Below are 15,095 nucleotides of genomic sequence, written 5' to 3'. Positions count from 1 at the left end.
ATTTTTGTTTGTTTTCTTGAGGTGCTAGAAACTGAACCTAGGGCCTCATGCATGCTAGGCAAGTGGTCTACCATTGGAGCTAGACCTCTAGCCTAAGAAGTATTTTATTTTTTTATTGCTACATATCCAAGGAGTATTTTAAAAACAGAAATACATGGCTGTGAGCCTTTTCACCAGCCCACTCTGTACTCTGCAGAGCGTACTTCCTCTCAATTTTTTTTCCTATTCTAATTGTAACTTTCCATATCAAGAAAATGAGGGCCCCTTACTCTTTCCTTCTTCATTCACTTGTTAATGCTGCTTTAAAAGTGGGCAATAAGGTTGCCATTCACTAACTTTAGCAGGTTCACTTGTGAAGGCAGATTATTTTACCTAGCAGCCACGGGCAATATCAAATAGCCTGCTAGGCAGACATGCCACTACTGTCACCCCTCTGTGGTGAAGGCCACTGCCACCCCCCTATTCAAAGAAACTAAGGTCAACCCCCTTGGGTAAGAACACTGGCAAAGAGAAGATGGTGTGAATACAAGTATGCTATGGCAGAAACACAGCGGACAAAACTGCTATCCAACTGTAGGCATGGGACGGGAGCAGCACCCAGTGGCTAGGCACTAGAGGCCAAGTTGATCTGAGTTATGGCTGTACCTAAAGTTGTGAAGATATCTGATATTTAGAGACCTGGACAAAGAGAAATATAATGGCACCTAACTCTTTTTCTGAAGTCCATGCTTCAAGGCAGTATTTTAAATCAAACTGCTTGCTGAGTCCTCTAAGCATTCTAAAATAAATCTCTTTAACCTGCTAAAGAGCTAGTTTGCTAAATTCCATTTAAATTATTTTAAAGTACATAATATTATTCAAAATTTGATTTTGTGTGAAGCTAAACTATGTAGGTACTTTAATAATACTGTCTTTTGAAAATCACACATACCTTTAGAGATCGAACTGAATCATCAGCCAGACCAATCACATTAACATAAAGTAGATTGCTGTGCTTCAGGAAGAGAACACAGTGATCCTTAAACATGTCCAAGTCTACAACTTTGGTATTTCTCTTCATTGTGAAAAATAAATCCCAATTCATAATAGCAGGGGTATCAGCTGCTGTTCTCATTAGCTGTGTGGGACAAAGTCAGAGCTAGGTAACAAAACACAAAGGCTACAGCATCTACAGATGAAAACACTGAAAACCAGACCACACTTGTCACTTTTTAATGAAGAGTGGAAGGAATTAGCTCTGCATCCAGGAAGAAGTGTGAATATCACCATGTAAGACAAGGCTGGCCTGCTGGGTGGTGACACAGTATGGCCCAGTGCTTAGCTGACAGACAACCAAGGGACATTCGAGGAAGGGCAACGATAGCCAGCAGACTAGGATACATTCATCAGTGAATCTAGTGGAAATAAATCCAAATCAGCAACTCACAAAATTATGAGTTTGCTCCTTTAAGCCACTAAGATTGGTTTTGATAACATAATCAGGATAGAATATGTGTCATTTACCAATCTCTAAGGCACAATCAAAACAGAGGCATTAGCTTCAAGGAAAAAGAAATGCAATTGGTAATGTACAGGAAGGCGGCAAAAATTTCCATACTTCAACAAAGCCTACAAAATAATTACGTCTTAAGAGCAAGAAATGTTGTTGAAGGAAGTGAGACACCTCTTGACAGTACAAATGGAGACAAGCAGAATCTAGAATTACCTTGAATTCTGTAGGCTCTCCAACGTTAGTAAGAATGTATAATTCATCATCTCTGTGTTCAACATAGTAGAGGACCCCGTGTATTCGCTTCTGAATAAGTACTGGTGGGTCCCAAGGGCTCAGGCCATCTATTAACCACACTTCAGAAGTGGTCTTGTTCATAATATTTAGGGTGAGAAAACGACTATCTTTTGTAAGATAAAGGAAAACAAAAAAGCTAGAGGAAGAGAGATAGAAATGAGATTTCAGTAAATTTTAAATGTATGCTTCTTTATTAACACAATATTTCACAGATGAAAGACATGCTAATTTATAATAGTCAGAAAATTTAAAAATTCCTTAGTAAATACTCCTTCTGCATTTTAAATTGGCTATTATTTTTCTCACTATCCAGAGGCATTAGGAATAATTTTTTCTAAAGTTGTATGATAAATATTTTTCAAACAGAGAAACTGAAAGAACTGTAAAGCTAACACCAATATTCCCAGCAGTAGATGCGATCACCTATCCGTTTATCTATTGATCCATCTTACTCTTCGTTAGTTTGTGACGCCTCTTTTATCATTGTTTTCATACATAAGGTCTGTCTCAGAGTTATACACTCCAGTCCGCATTATTTGTCTGTCAATTTGTGGGTTTTTTTTTTCTTTTGGTACCGGGGATTGAACTCATGACCTTGTGCTTGCAAGCCAGGCATGGTGTCACTGAGCTAAATCCCCAGTCCCTTGTTTGTCAATTTGTATTATTCTACTGTTGTAGCATCATATGCTTTATACATGACTGTAGCACAAGTCTCCTACCCCGACTTTGCTCTTTATCTTCAACAATTTCATCTTTTTTGTTTGTTCTGTGATGATACATTAAGAGATAAATCACTTGGAAGATATGCAGTTATGGGGAAGTGAGAACACAAGTGGTTCTGGACTAAAATATTTCTTAGAAAAAGACAAGGCACATAAAGAAGTAGAGCCCAATCCCTTTTTCCATTTACCTCTACTGGTATATATTTATTTCTGCTTCTGGGGATTGAAACTGGCCTTTGCACTAGGCTATAACCTCAACCCTTTTTAATTTTTTGTTTTGAGACAGGGTATCCCTGAGTTGCTAAGTTGGCCAGGCTGGGTTTGAACTTGTGATCCTCTTGCCTCTGCCTCCCAGAATGCTGAGATTATGGTTATGTGCCACTATGCCTGGGTTGACATGTATTTTTAAAATTAAAATTACTTTCCAATGATTAAAAAAATAACAGTTATTATGAAAGACAAGAAAAGTAGGAAAAACAACACTTATTAGTACTTTGGGTATATTTCTTTTTAATCTTTTTCTAAAAGATGCATTTTTTTCTCTGATACATAGTCGATATCTGTATGTTCAATTTTTTTCACCTAGCACAACACATTTTTCAGTTAACTTTAATTTCTAATTTTGTAGCAATACATAGTTTAAATTCTTCTACATATTGCCCAGAAATCAGTGGTTATGAGGTGTTCAACATTTGATTAGGGGTTTTAGCTTGAAGGAGAGAAACTGACTTAAGGGCACCATTTACTTAATGAAGAAGTACTGACTAAAAATAGCAATATAGGCCTGGCACCATGCTTATCAATGAAGATGCAAAGGTGAAAGATAGCCTAGTGGTTGCAGCTTCTCTTTATTAGTTTACATAAATGAATCATGACATAATTAACAAAATTTTATCTTTTAATAATTAAATGTCTTTTTTCTTAATTGTACTGGTTATAGGTATTATACTTGCATGGGTAGCAAATTTCAGTTTCCCACTCGGTAGTATTACTTGAATATGTAGGTAGTGAATACAAAAAGATCTGCATGAATTTTTTTTTTTGGTACCAGGGATTGAACTTGGGTCCTTGTGCTTGCGCAGCAGGCAGCAAAACCACTCAGCTAAATCCCTGGCCCTGCATGAATTTTTACTTTGCATAAATATTATTAAAGAGAAGTATACTCAAAAATATGAAAGAGTCTTGGAGCCAAGAAATACATCCTGGAAGATATCTGTAATCACTATGTCATTATCCAATCTTTAAGCAACCTAAGTAAAGTATCATCATATATAGCAACAAAGCAAGAAATGGTCTGTCCAAGACCAACCATACCATCAATCTGAGGAAGAACTAAGACTAGCACCCTTTGACAGTCAGAGTAGAAAGGGTCACTCCAGGTAATTCTTCTTACTCAAAGATTTAGGTTCTACCCCAAAGGAAGAGTCATGAATGAAGAGTTAGAAGGTGCACATTTTGCTAATGATCAGCTGTACAATTCTGGTAAACCTTTTAACTTTCTGGACTTCAGTATTTAAAATATATTAATTTTTTAAAATGTTACAGATATATCTCTACAATTCTTGCACTTTCTAAGATGTCAGTTTGAGTGCAGCTTAATATACTCAAGCTCCCTCGGAGCCTGGTTCCCTGGGACCTTCAGCAGTTGGCTCCTGAGAGGCTGCAGAGACCAGCCTACTTCCCACACCTTCCTAATTTAGCCCTGTTCCTAGTATCTGATGATAGCACCACTTTGTCAGTTGTACAGTAAATAGCATTTGGATCAGAAAAAATTTTTTTTAGTTGGATGGAGAATGGTTATTCTTCAGTGACAGGTTTGATCACAGACTAATCAGTACTGGTAGTTAATTTCAGTATTTCTCACCAAGCAGTTACAAAATGTTACTATTTTAGCCAGCATTTTAAAAATAATTTTGAGCTTGAATAGTTTGCCATATGTACTAATTTCCTTTTCTCTGCTGCAAATTTTCTGCTTGTATGCTTTCCTGATTTTTATCTTTCATATTATCTTGCTCTTTGATGAAAATTCTCAAATATGTATTAAATTTTTGTAAGAAAAAATATTTACATAATCTACATCAAATGGGTAGTAAATTCTGTACAATTGATACCATGTATTCTAGTTATGACTTACAAGAGACCTGGAACTGTTGTTTGGCAACCCTATTTGATGTTTAATTAACAACTCTCCTCTCATGTATCACAGTCCAGAATGTTGATAACTCAGCAACTGCAGGCCAGAGATGTATGTGGGTTTGAGTATAAGACTCAAATCTGGACCATAAGCGACCAAAGAAGCCTGGTCACCTTAGCCTTAATATACTTGGTTCCAAACAAAACCAAAATTTCAAGACAACCAAGGCTGGCACTTTTCATAACTGGAGAAATATTCTAGAGAAAATGGCTTGATTAAATTATCTTAGTACCTTGGGTCTTTTTCTGTGTAAAAACGTTCATTACGTTTGTTATCCCCAAAAGTGGCTCGATATACATCATGACAGCGAAGGTTCCTCTGGAAGGTATAGAATAAAACATCTTCATCTTCTTCATCCTTTACCCATTCTGAAAGAAAGTCATTAAAACACTGTAGCCAACCTGTGTTATATATAAGTCAGAGCTTTCCAGACAGTAAAACACTATTATATCAGCTCCACCTTTTCAGTAAGTTTGTCTCCGGCTACTTAAGTTTCTACCTAAGAGCTAAATATACAATATTTAAGGAAAGACATTGGTAAAGTCACATTTGCTTACAGATGAGTTACATTTAAATCTACAACTTGTAACATTAGTCTGTAGAAGTACTGGATCATTTTCTCTCCTGTCTCAAACTTTTCTGTCTGCTTTCAACCCATAGGATATCTTAAACTACCAAATACATTTTAACAGTGGTTCTTGATTTCACCAGAACCTGTCAAAGGAAGTTTACACACAATTACATCATGACTACCACCTGATTCTAAGTCACTGATTCTAAGTCAACAATGTATAATTTGCATATTTACTTTAGAGGTTAAAATGTATAAAATGTTTCCCAGAATCCATTAGATAGTGTATAATGTCAATTAATTGCAAAAACACTTAAGTAATGGAGAAAAATGATTGCAATGAAAGGCAGGACAAGTATGAACATATGTATCACTCAAAGACAAGATTTAAAGTTGGCTCTATTCTTTAAAATGTCACAGGTTCCTTTGAGGAGTAAGTTAGCTTAATACACTCCACCTAGGTGGTGACTTGGAGCAATCTGGTATAATAGCTCTACAAGATAACATGAAATTAAAATCATAAATATCCAAGCTTAAAGTTGACAAAAAAAATTAAGATGTAACTTATGAGCAAAGATTTACTCCATACAATAAACTGGCAAAGAAGTACTAATACATCAAGATACACTGGTACAATGAGGACCCTGATTATTAACTCTTAAAAACATGAGCATTATTTTAAAGTCACTCATTCAGATATATAAAGAAGGGAAGATCTGCTGAATAAGAGGCACACAGGATGATATGCAGTCCACGGAGAGAAATGGGTCAGGCACTCACCTTCTCCATCACTCAAAGGGACAAACAACACCCCCCCACCCCGATTCAAAAGTGTGGACAATTCTCTTACTGTTGTCTTTTCAACAGAAAAGACTACTTTAGTTGGTGGCTTACCAAAACTGGACACATTTGGGAAAGAAGCTTCCATTACAGGCTGATCAGTAAGCTTTACAACTATACAGGTCGATGCTTCAGAATCCTCAGTTCTTATCTTGGCGGCTACATATTTCTCATCTGGAGCAACTCTGATGCAATCAATGAAGGGCTGGTCTAATTTAAGTTCTTCCAAATTGAACAGAACTTCATAATTCTCACTGTCTGCTGCATAAAAAATATGGAAGAGATAACTCCACAAGATGTACTTTCAGAGAATTTAAAACTGAATTTCAATGTTTTAAATTAGCATTCCCCTTCTACAAGAGGCCAAGTAGAAAGTTTCTTTCCAATGATGGTAGTCTGACTTGCACATAAACTGCTATCAGTTATTTATAATATCGTGTTGTTCATTATTATTCTGTGCACTAATCTATGAGACATTCTATACTGTTACAACTTAGTCTAGACCACACACACAGTATGGAGTAATATATAGGAAGTGCCTAGTATAGGACCTGAGCACAGTGCATGCACAAAAAATGCTGGAAATTTCTACTATCCCTGCCAAAGCTTTTGAGTGTAACTGTTAACTTTATCCTCAGTAAGCCCAGATATTAAAACCTAGTCTTGCTGGGGATTTAGCTCAGTGGTTCTGCCGCCTGCCTCACAAGTGCAAGATCCTGAGTTCGATCCCAGGATCCAAAAAAAAAATACCAAAAAACAAAACCTTGTCTTTTAAAAAAATTTCAGAGTTTTAAATTTTTTATACCATTTAGAAATTAATATCAAACTTCATATAAACATGTGAAATCTGAAAAATCAGAGTATGTTAAAAGAAAAAAATTTTGTACCTTCTTCATCTTTGGAACGAACCAAGCAGCATCCTTCTTGATAATAAACAAAGCCACCATGTTTAACCTGATAATAAAATGAAATAGTTTGCTTAATGATAATTTAATCTTTTAATCATCTGGCTATTCAAGATGAAGAAATAAGATGTTATGAAAAGTACATCTGTAGAAGTATCTGAATAAACAGATATAAAAAGGTATGATTTTTTTCTGAAGCACTTAAAGGGGTTTCTAATGCATAAAGGGAAGAGGTTTAACAAAATGTGCACTGGTTCTTATGATTTAAATCATTTTAGCTATATTTTGAGCACATCTGATATCTGTATGGTGGGGTTCAATTAATAGGAATCAAGTGGCTTCTGTATTTCACAAATCCAAAATGAGGCAGATAAGAAATCTGGCTTAGACTAGCTTAAAAAAAGTCAATAACTTTCTGAGATTCTTTTCTTTAAAATATGTTGTCATCAATATCTGTGCATAGGGCCGGGGATTTAGCTCAGTGGTTCTCGTTCACAAGCACAAGGTCCCGAGTTTGATCCCCGGTACCCGCCGCCCCCCCCCCCCGCCAAAAAATAACTGTGCATAGTTTTGACTTGATTTTACACAAAGTATATTACCATCTGTGGGGTGAGACTGAGAAAATAAATACTACCAGTACATGAATGGTGTTCTTGTCTAAATAAGTGTGATTGACTTCAGATGGCTTATATCACATTTATTAGGCAGTGGCATAATTTGAATTTAGAATTACTACTGCTATTTTCATTCTACCACATGTATGATTTTTTTTCCTTTTTCTTTTTGAAGCAGGGTCTTGGTTTGTAGTTTGGGCTGGCCTTGAACTCATTATGTAGCCCTGGCTGGCCTTAAACTTGTGGCAATCCTCCTGACTCAGCTTCCAGAGTGCTGGGATTACAGGTGTGCACCACCATGTCTGGCTTTCATGATTTACATTTATAATCTGTGATTCTGTTTCCCAATCACACTGAAAATTTTTGAACTGTTTGTTCAATATATTTCAGTTGAATGACTAAATATATTTAGCTTTAATTAACTAATGCGAGTATCTTTTTATGTAAAAAATGTAGACAGAGTAAGCACTTACTAATTAAATAATAAAGGTAGCACTAGGGATTGGTTTCATTTGAATTTCTCCTTGAAATCTTCAAAATTTTTAAAACACAACTGGATGTTTCTTAAAATCAGAACTAATTTATCACACTTTGAAATTATCTTAGTTTTAATCTTTAAATTTATTTTAAGGATCACACTGCATTTTTTCTTTGCTCTTTAAAGTTTTCAGCATATTTTAAAGGTCAAATGCAGATGTTTGACATGAGATTATGTCTATGAAGCATATGGTACCGCATTTATATCTTAATTGCTAATGAGATTTTTCTTAAAAAGAAAAAAACAGTAATATGATATATCCTACCTCTGCATTGATGATTTCATATTCTTCTTGTGGTTGTGTTTCTAATTTTGTTCTCACTTTTTCAAATGCATCCATGTTTTCTGTAAGGGATTTTTCGTTTTCTTGTTTAATAGGCAGAAGATCCTAGAAAAAGTTTTGTTGCTGTAATCAAAAATTTCAAACTAGGGCAAAAACAATCTGCTTTTTAATACAGAATTCTTCCTTTTCATTTAAGTATTACAATGTTAGGCCTATGATTATGAAATAATGTTTCAGAGGTCTTAAACTTTTTTTTGTTTTAGGTGGGGTCTTACTATGTTGCCTAGGCTGTCCTAGAACTCACAATCTTCCTGTCTCAGCCTCCCAAACAGCTTGAATGGGCATATACTACCATGCGTGGCTTAAACATTGTTTCCTAAGCTCACCAATGAAATGATCTCTTTTTCATTAAAAAACCTAAATAAAGAAAATGAGGTAGACACTTGATGATTATACTATTATTTTAAATGGGTAAGTCCTTAAGATACAGAAGTACTAAGATGCTCTGGAGAATGTCCAAAAATATTATGAGAAAGAGTTATACATACTTGAGGAAAGGAAATTCTGTAGGCTTTTAAATATTTAATAGTCAGAAATGAGAGGTTAAAATAAGCCTATTGAATTTTCTAAGCACTGAAATCACTTCTTTTGTCAGATTTTTTTTGGGGGGGATTAAACTCAGGACCTTGTGCTTGCAAGGCAGGCGAGGTGCCACTGAGCTAAATCCCCAGCCCCCTGAAATCACTTCTAAAAGGAGGGAAATAGCAAAGGGAGAGGAAGATATTGTTTTTACTAATAGATATTGACTATTATTCTATTCACAGCCAGAGTTATGATTAAAGAGTATCCTACTTTATTAATTATAATTTCTTCAACTGTGGGGATAACCACCAAAACAGAACTGTTTTTTTTTATCAGATCGAAAGTGAAATTATGCCTTATAAAACAAATCTTCGTTTTGAGAAAAATAATGTTCACTTATGAAAAAGTGCAAAGGAAAATTAATGAAGATGGGTAAAGATATAGAAGAAAGCAAATTAGCACACTGTCTTGTTGGGAGATAAGAGCTTCAGTTATTTCTACATAAATCACTGAAATTTGTATAAGGAAAACCTAAATGATAAAAGTGTTCACTAATTCAATACTCCATTGGTTTGCCTTTTTTGGGGGTGGTCCTGGGAATTGAACTCAGGGCCTCACGCTTGCCAGGCAGGAGCTGTGCCTGAGCTACATCCCTGGCCCTTGGTTTGCCTTATTTAAGCAAAACAATTCTAGCCATGACTTCTGACTTTAGCTCTCTGCCAAAGATGACAACTGTGCAGTGGTTCATGCTAGACAGGGAACTGAGCCTTTGGTAAGGAACTCGGACAGCTGGTAGATATCTACTGCACAAGTGTGTCCATGATACTTTACACTGGAAAGAACGTAAGTGATAAATATAGTTTGTTACAAAGAGTTTACAATCTTAAACACATGAATAACAGAAAAGTCATCAAAACGGATTAAATGGAAAATAATCATTTTCAGTTTCTCCTTTTATTATTTTTGGAATGCTTTAACGATCTGGATTAAATTCAAGTTCATAATAATGGTTGTTAAGGTAGTCTCAAACATTCAGCCTTTACTTCCAATCATGCAGTTAAAAACATAATTTGTTTTCCCAGAACTGGGGATTGAACCCAGGGCCTTCACACTGAGACACATACCCAGCTCTTCTATTTGATTTATTTTGAGGCAGGGTCTTGCTAAGTTGCCAGGCTGGCCTTGAACTTTATCCTCCAGACTCAGCTTTCCAGACTGCTGGGATTACAGGTGTGTAGCACCATGCCCAGTTCACATGGTTAATTTTTAAAGTAATTATTTGAAGTTCATAGGCTTCAAAGGCTGGTATGTTTAGTTTTCATTTTTAAATCATTTCTATAATATTTATGGTTGATCTTTATAGAGACAAAATATCTACATCAACAATTCCTATTATCACCCAAAAGAAATATTAAATTATGAATCAGAAGATTGCTAGGAATCAAGATTGAAACTATAACAGCAATAGAAAGTATCTTTTCATTTCCAGGTATAGGCTTGCCTGTTTTGTAATCACCATTAGTACTTGTGAAGGAGAGGCAGGACGGCTATACAAGGTACCCTTGTCTGCTCCTCTGCAGCTTCTAGCACATCCCAGGCCACAGAGCTAAGCTCTGCCTCTTTTAAAGACCCATATTAGGTCCCCCATTACTGAGGACCATGGCCAACACCGAGCTAAAGGCAAAACAGCCAGGCTCAATAATGGTTCTCTCGGGTTTACTTCTTTCTTGTCATAAATCCAAGTACACCGAGCTTACCTGAACCAAAATAACTCTGAAAGCAAGAGTATTTCTGACTGCCTTAAAGAAATTTAGGAAGGTCATACATATAATATCACACACTATTAGTGGTAAAAGACAGCATTTTTTTCTACTTTCCAACTGGCACACATAATACCATTTGTAACAATGAAAGCTGTTCTAAAATAGAAGAACAGAACGTGTAATTTAATGCTAACATATTGAACTCGAAAGACAAAAAGTGGTAAAGTAGAAAGACACTGGATAGTCTTTTAGCTGAGATGGTGCCATTAATACATCGTTAATACCAAGTGCAGCACTGAAAGTGCTCAAAGATTAATGGAGACATGCCAATAGACAACAAAGGGCAGTTTGAAAAGAGTTCCTACTAGTCGCATTTGAGATACTTTGAGCATCAAAAGTTAAGGGTTTTGTTTTGTTTTTTGAGACAGGGTCTTGCTGTGTAGGTCAGGTTGGCCTTGAACTCAGTATGTAGCCCAGGCTGGCCTCGAACTTGAGGCAATCCTCCTCCCTCAGCCTCCCAAGTGCTGAGATTATAGGCATGCCCCACTATGCCCAAACACTATAATTACACACGAAAAAATGATAACACTTATAATACATAAAAAATTAAAATCCAAAGGAAGTGTAAAATAGCAGTTATTTCTTTAGCCAAAATGATCAAACTTAGCATTGTTAATAGTGGGACAAGTTTACATTACATCTCCTGATATAACACAATATGAAACATTTTAATTTAAGGAAACAGAGTAAATCCAAAGGAAGTCAAAGGAAATAAAAATGTTTCCATGAAGTTAGTAATAAAGACAGAATAAAATAAAAAGGTGGTTCTTTTCAGAAATTTACCCAAAAGACTAATGTATAGCAAAATGGATCATGAAAAGACAGAATATTAGGGATATCAAGGTAGTATAACTACAATTGTAATAGTTTTTTTAAAAGATCACATTAAGCTTCTTGATGTCAACATATTTAAAAAGACAGATGAGATGATAATTTCCCAGAAAAGAGAATACCAAAATTGACTCAAGAAATAAAAAAAGCTATATAAGCTAATGACTATTGAAGAAATTTAATCAGAAATTGTCTTATTCTTGGAAGGGACACCAAAGGCAGATTTTTTCAAAAACAGCTTCTTTGGGGTTTCAAGGAAGAGCCAATCTTTTCATATACCAACTATTCAAGAAAATGGGAAGAGGTACATGTATTCAACATGACACCAAAACTGAACAATGGCCATGTAAGACAATTAAAAACCAATCAATCTAAAATAAAATGTAACAAACCTATTATTTTTAAGTAACACAAAACAATAATAAAACCCTATATAACCAAGTAGGATATCTTCTAAGAATGAAAGGATAGTCCAGCACTAGAAAAATCTATCAACATATTCTAACAAATAACCCTTAGGACCAACTCAATAAATAGAAAATAATTAACACACTTTTTAAAAAAACGCTAAAACCTGAAATAGGCATAGAGAAGAACTTCTAGACTTGATAGTTTGTTAGTTGTCTTATTCGGGAAAATGATAAATCTGCAACTGACACACGTAAAATGTATTCGTATTTGTGGTTAGCATCTGTGAAACACCAACTGGTTTTTCAAAACTTTTAACTATATTCATTTAAAAGACCTAGTTGTATTTGTTATTTAAATACAACTGTTAAATTATGCACAGCAATTGTTCCCTTGGCTCCTTGACTGCAGTTCCTCTCCTTTTGCCCTTCTCTCTTCACTGAATGCTCTTGGCAAGGCCACAGAATGGCTATCACAGTGCAGAAGGCAATGTCAATTTTCAGCGTTCATAGTACTTATGGCTATCATGGCAGAGTCCATCATCTCCTTCTCCTAAGCACAATTTCAATTGGCTTCCGGGACACCTCATTCTCCTTGTCTTCCTCCTGTTTCATTGCCCCTTCCTTTTCAGTCTCTTTAGGGGGTCGTAACTCAATCCTCTCCTTCTTAACACCTGTATGCCAAGGGCTAAGGTCCTGGATGGCTTCTCTTCTTTACAGTCCACACTGATTCACTGGGTGATCTCATACAATCATGACCTTGAATGCTATTTAAATACTGAAGATTCTCACAGAGCTATAGTCTGAACCTCTCTCCCTGGGAAACAAGCTGAAGTTGTATCTTCAACTGACTATTCAACATTTCTATGTGATGCTAACAGGTATGTCCTTATATGCCCTCCCCTAAAAATCTGTTCTCTAAACAGTCTTTCCTCATGCTATAAAAAACAAATTTGTTCTTCTAGCTGTTTAAGCTTAAAAGCCTTAAGAGTTGGTCTTGCCTTTCTCTCTTGCAACAACCAATTGGTCTGCTAAATCCTGTCATTCAATTTTCAAGAACTACATAAATCTGATTACTTCTCATATTTGGACTGGTCATATACACCTAGTGGTATGTTCATCATCTCTTCCTTGGATTACTGCAAAAGCTTAAGGGCTCTCTGTTTTGGCTGTGCTTTGAAGTCTATTTTCAACAAAGGAGCTTGAATGCGTCTAAATTGAGATTAAATCACCTTTTACTCTCCAGTGGTTTCCATCTTACTCAAGAGGAAAAGCAAGAACCCTTACAATAGTCTACAAGGTCCTAATGGAGCCTGCCTAGTTTCTTTGCTTCTCTTAGCATACTATAGGTTAAACACTACTCATCCAACATGCTTGTGATGAGGAGTATCTTGTATTTCAAAGAATTTCCAGATTTTGGAACATTTGCAGATTCTACTGGTAGGACATCTTTAACCTGAAGATCTAAAATGCTCTAAAAGATTTCATAGTATTACAAATATCCAGGATGGGGATGCTCCACCTGTACTTCAGCTGTGTTCACTTCCTCCACATGAACCACACAGGTCTCCTTGTATTTCCTGAACCCATCAGGCTTGCTCCCACCTCAGTGTTAGGACCTGCTGTACTCTATAGCCAAACACCTTTAACATAGTGCTCAGATGCCACCTTCTCAGCTAGGGCTTCCTTAACCATTCTAATAAAATAACCCTCCCTATCCCTACATTGTCTGTTCATTCCTTATCTGTCTTACTTTATTTTTAACTGTACTTATTACTTCGGACATATTTCATATTTTCTCATGTTTATATATAATTTGCTACACCCTCCAATAAGCTCAGTAAGAATAAGAAAAAAGGGTTGTTAATCAGGTCGATGAAAATTTAACAACGCTGACATACTGTGTGTCAGAAGGGCAAAAAGGAAAAGGTCTGATAATATCAAAGTTATTCAAGATACAGCTCATATATATTCCCAGCTTGAATGTATGTTAGGACTATCAATTTGGAAATTAATATGATCAAATTATATGTTAGGATATGTACACAATCAGGAATTCCATTTCTAAGTAGAGACACTAGAAAAAGATTAACACATACGCACAAAGGGATATACATAATATTACACATTGCTGCATTATAAGCCTGGCATTTTATGGTCAACTGACTTTCCACAAGAAGCAGTTTTCAAGAAATGATGCTGAGGGGTGGAGATTTAGCTCAGTGGCACCATGCCTGCCTTGCAAGCCTAAGGTTCTGAGTTTGATCCCCAGTAATGGGGGAAAAGAAAAAGAAATGATGCTGAAATAACTGGATAAGTAAAATAAGTAAAATAAAAAGCTAACTCCTACCTCTCACACCATACACAAAAAACTCAAAGATTTAGACTCCTCTCTTACTTGACTTTTTGTATCTTGTTGGATTTTGTAGGCATAGCAATGTGGGATGATATGGAAGATGAAGAAATGTGGTGTGTGGTATGATGCCAGTCTGTGAAAATCACTAGCTGGAGTGTCAGTGTCATGGAATAAATTCATCTCACCACTCGGGTAATGTAAAATGGAAATCTAAGGTACCGTACTTTCCAAAAAGAACTTCACAACTGAGTGACTTTAATTAGGTTTAGATCAACACTAGATCACTAAGTACCTCTAGTTTCTAAATATAGGTACACTGTCAATAACAGGCCAGGAGTTTCAAGATTACCCGAGAAACTTTAAAAAACAGATCCTTGGGCTGGGGATTTAGCTCAGTGATTCTGGCGCCTGCCTCGAAAGCACAAGGTCCTGAGTCTGATCCCCGGTACAAAAAAAACACAAAAAACAAAAAACAAAAAAATAACAGATCCTCAAGCTTCAACCACAGAGATTCTGATCCAGCAGATGTGGGGTGAGATCAGGATCTGATTTCTAAAAAGCTCCCCAGGATTTCTGACTGCATAAATTGACACTGAAAAGCCCATTTACAGGTGATAATTTGTTGCTAAGATAACAGGCAGGG

The 15,095-nt window shown here is 36.0% G+C and overlaps 1 protein-coding gene across 7 annotated transcripts in view; it reads right to left on the bottom strand.

Moving 5' to 3' along the window:
- Nucleotides 1-15,095, bottom strand: part of Prepl (prolyl endopeptidase like) — a 34,415-nt gene that overhangs the window by 14,178 nt on the left and 5,142 nt on the right. For 6 of the 7 annotated variants that reach the window (XM_004839381.4, XM_004839387.4, XM_021253812.2 and 3 more), the window contains 6 exons: nucleotides 8,436-8,558; nucleotides 7,001-7,067; nucleotides 6,168-6,374; nucleotides 4,935-5,070; nucleotides 1,706-1,922; nucleotides 932-1,117 (listed from right to left, as the gene is read on the bottom strand). In XM_004839381.4, the coding sequence (XP_004839438.2) occupies nucleotides 932-1,117; nucleotides 1,706-1,922; nucleotides 4,935-5,070; nucleotides 6,168-6,374; nucleotides 7,001-7,067; nucleotides 8,436-8,558 (936 nt within the window). The remainder of the gene's footprint in view (nucleotides 1-931; nucleotides 1,118-1,705; nucleotides 1,923-4,934; nucleotides 5,071-6,167; nucleotides 6,375-7,000; nucleotides 7,068-8,435; nucleotides 8,559-15,095) is intronic. The other variant, XM_004839382.4, reaches the window with a different exon arrangement.

This window comes from Heterocephalus glaber, unplaced genomic scaffold, assembly GCF_053883595.1.
Source record: "Heterocephalus glaber isolate CG9 unplaced genomic scaffold, H.glaber_assembly_v1.0 deba00001457, whole genome shotgun sequence".
Classification (NCBI taxonomy): domain Eukaryota; kingdom Metazoa; phylum Chordata; class Mammalia; order Rodentia; family Bathyergidae; genus Heterocephalus; species Heterocephalus glaber.
This window is presented reverse-complemented; position numbering and strand designations above follow the sequence as displayed.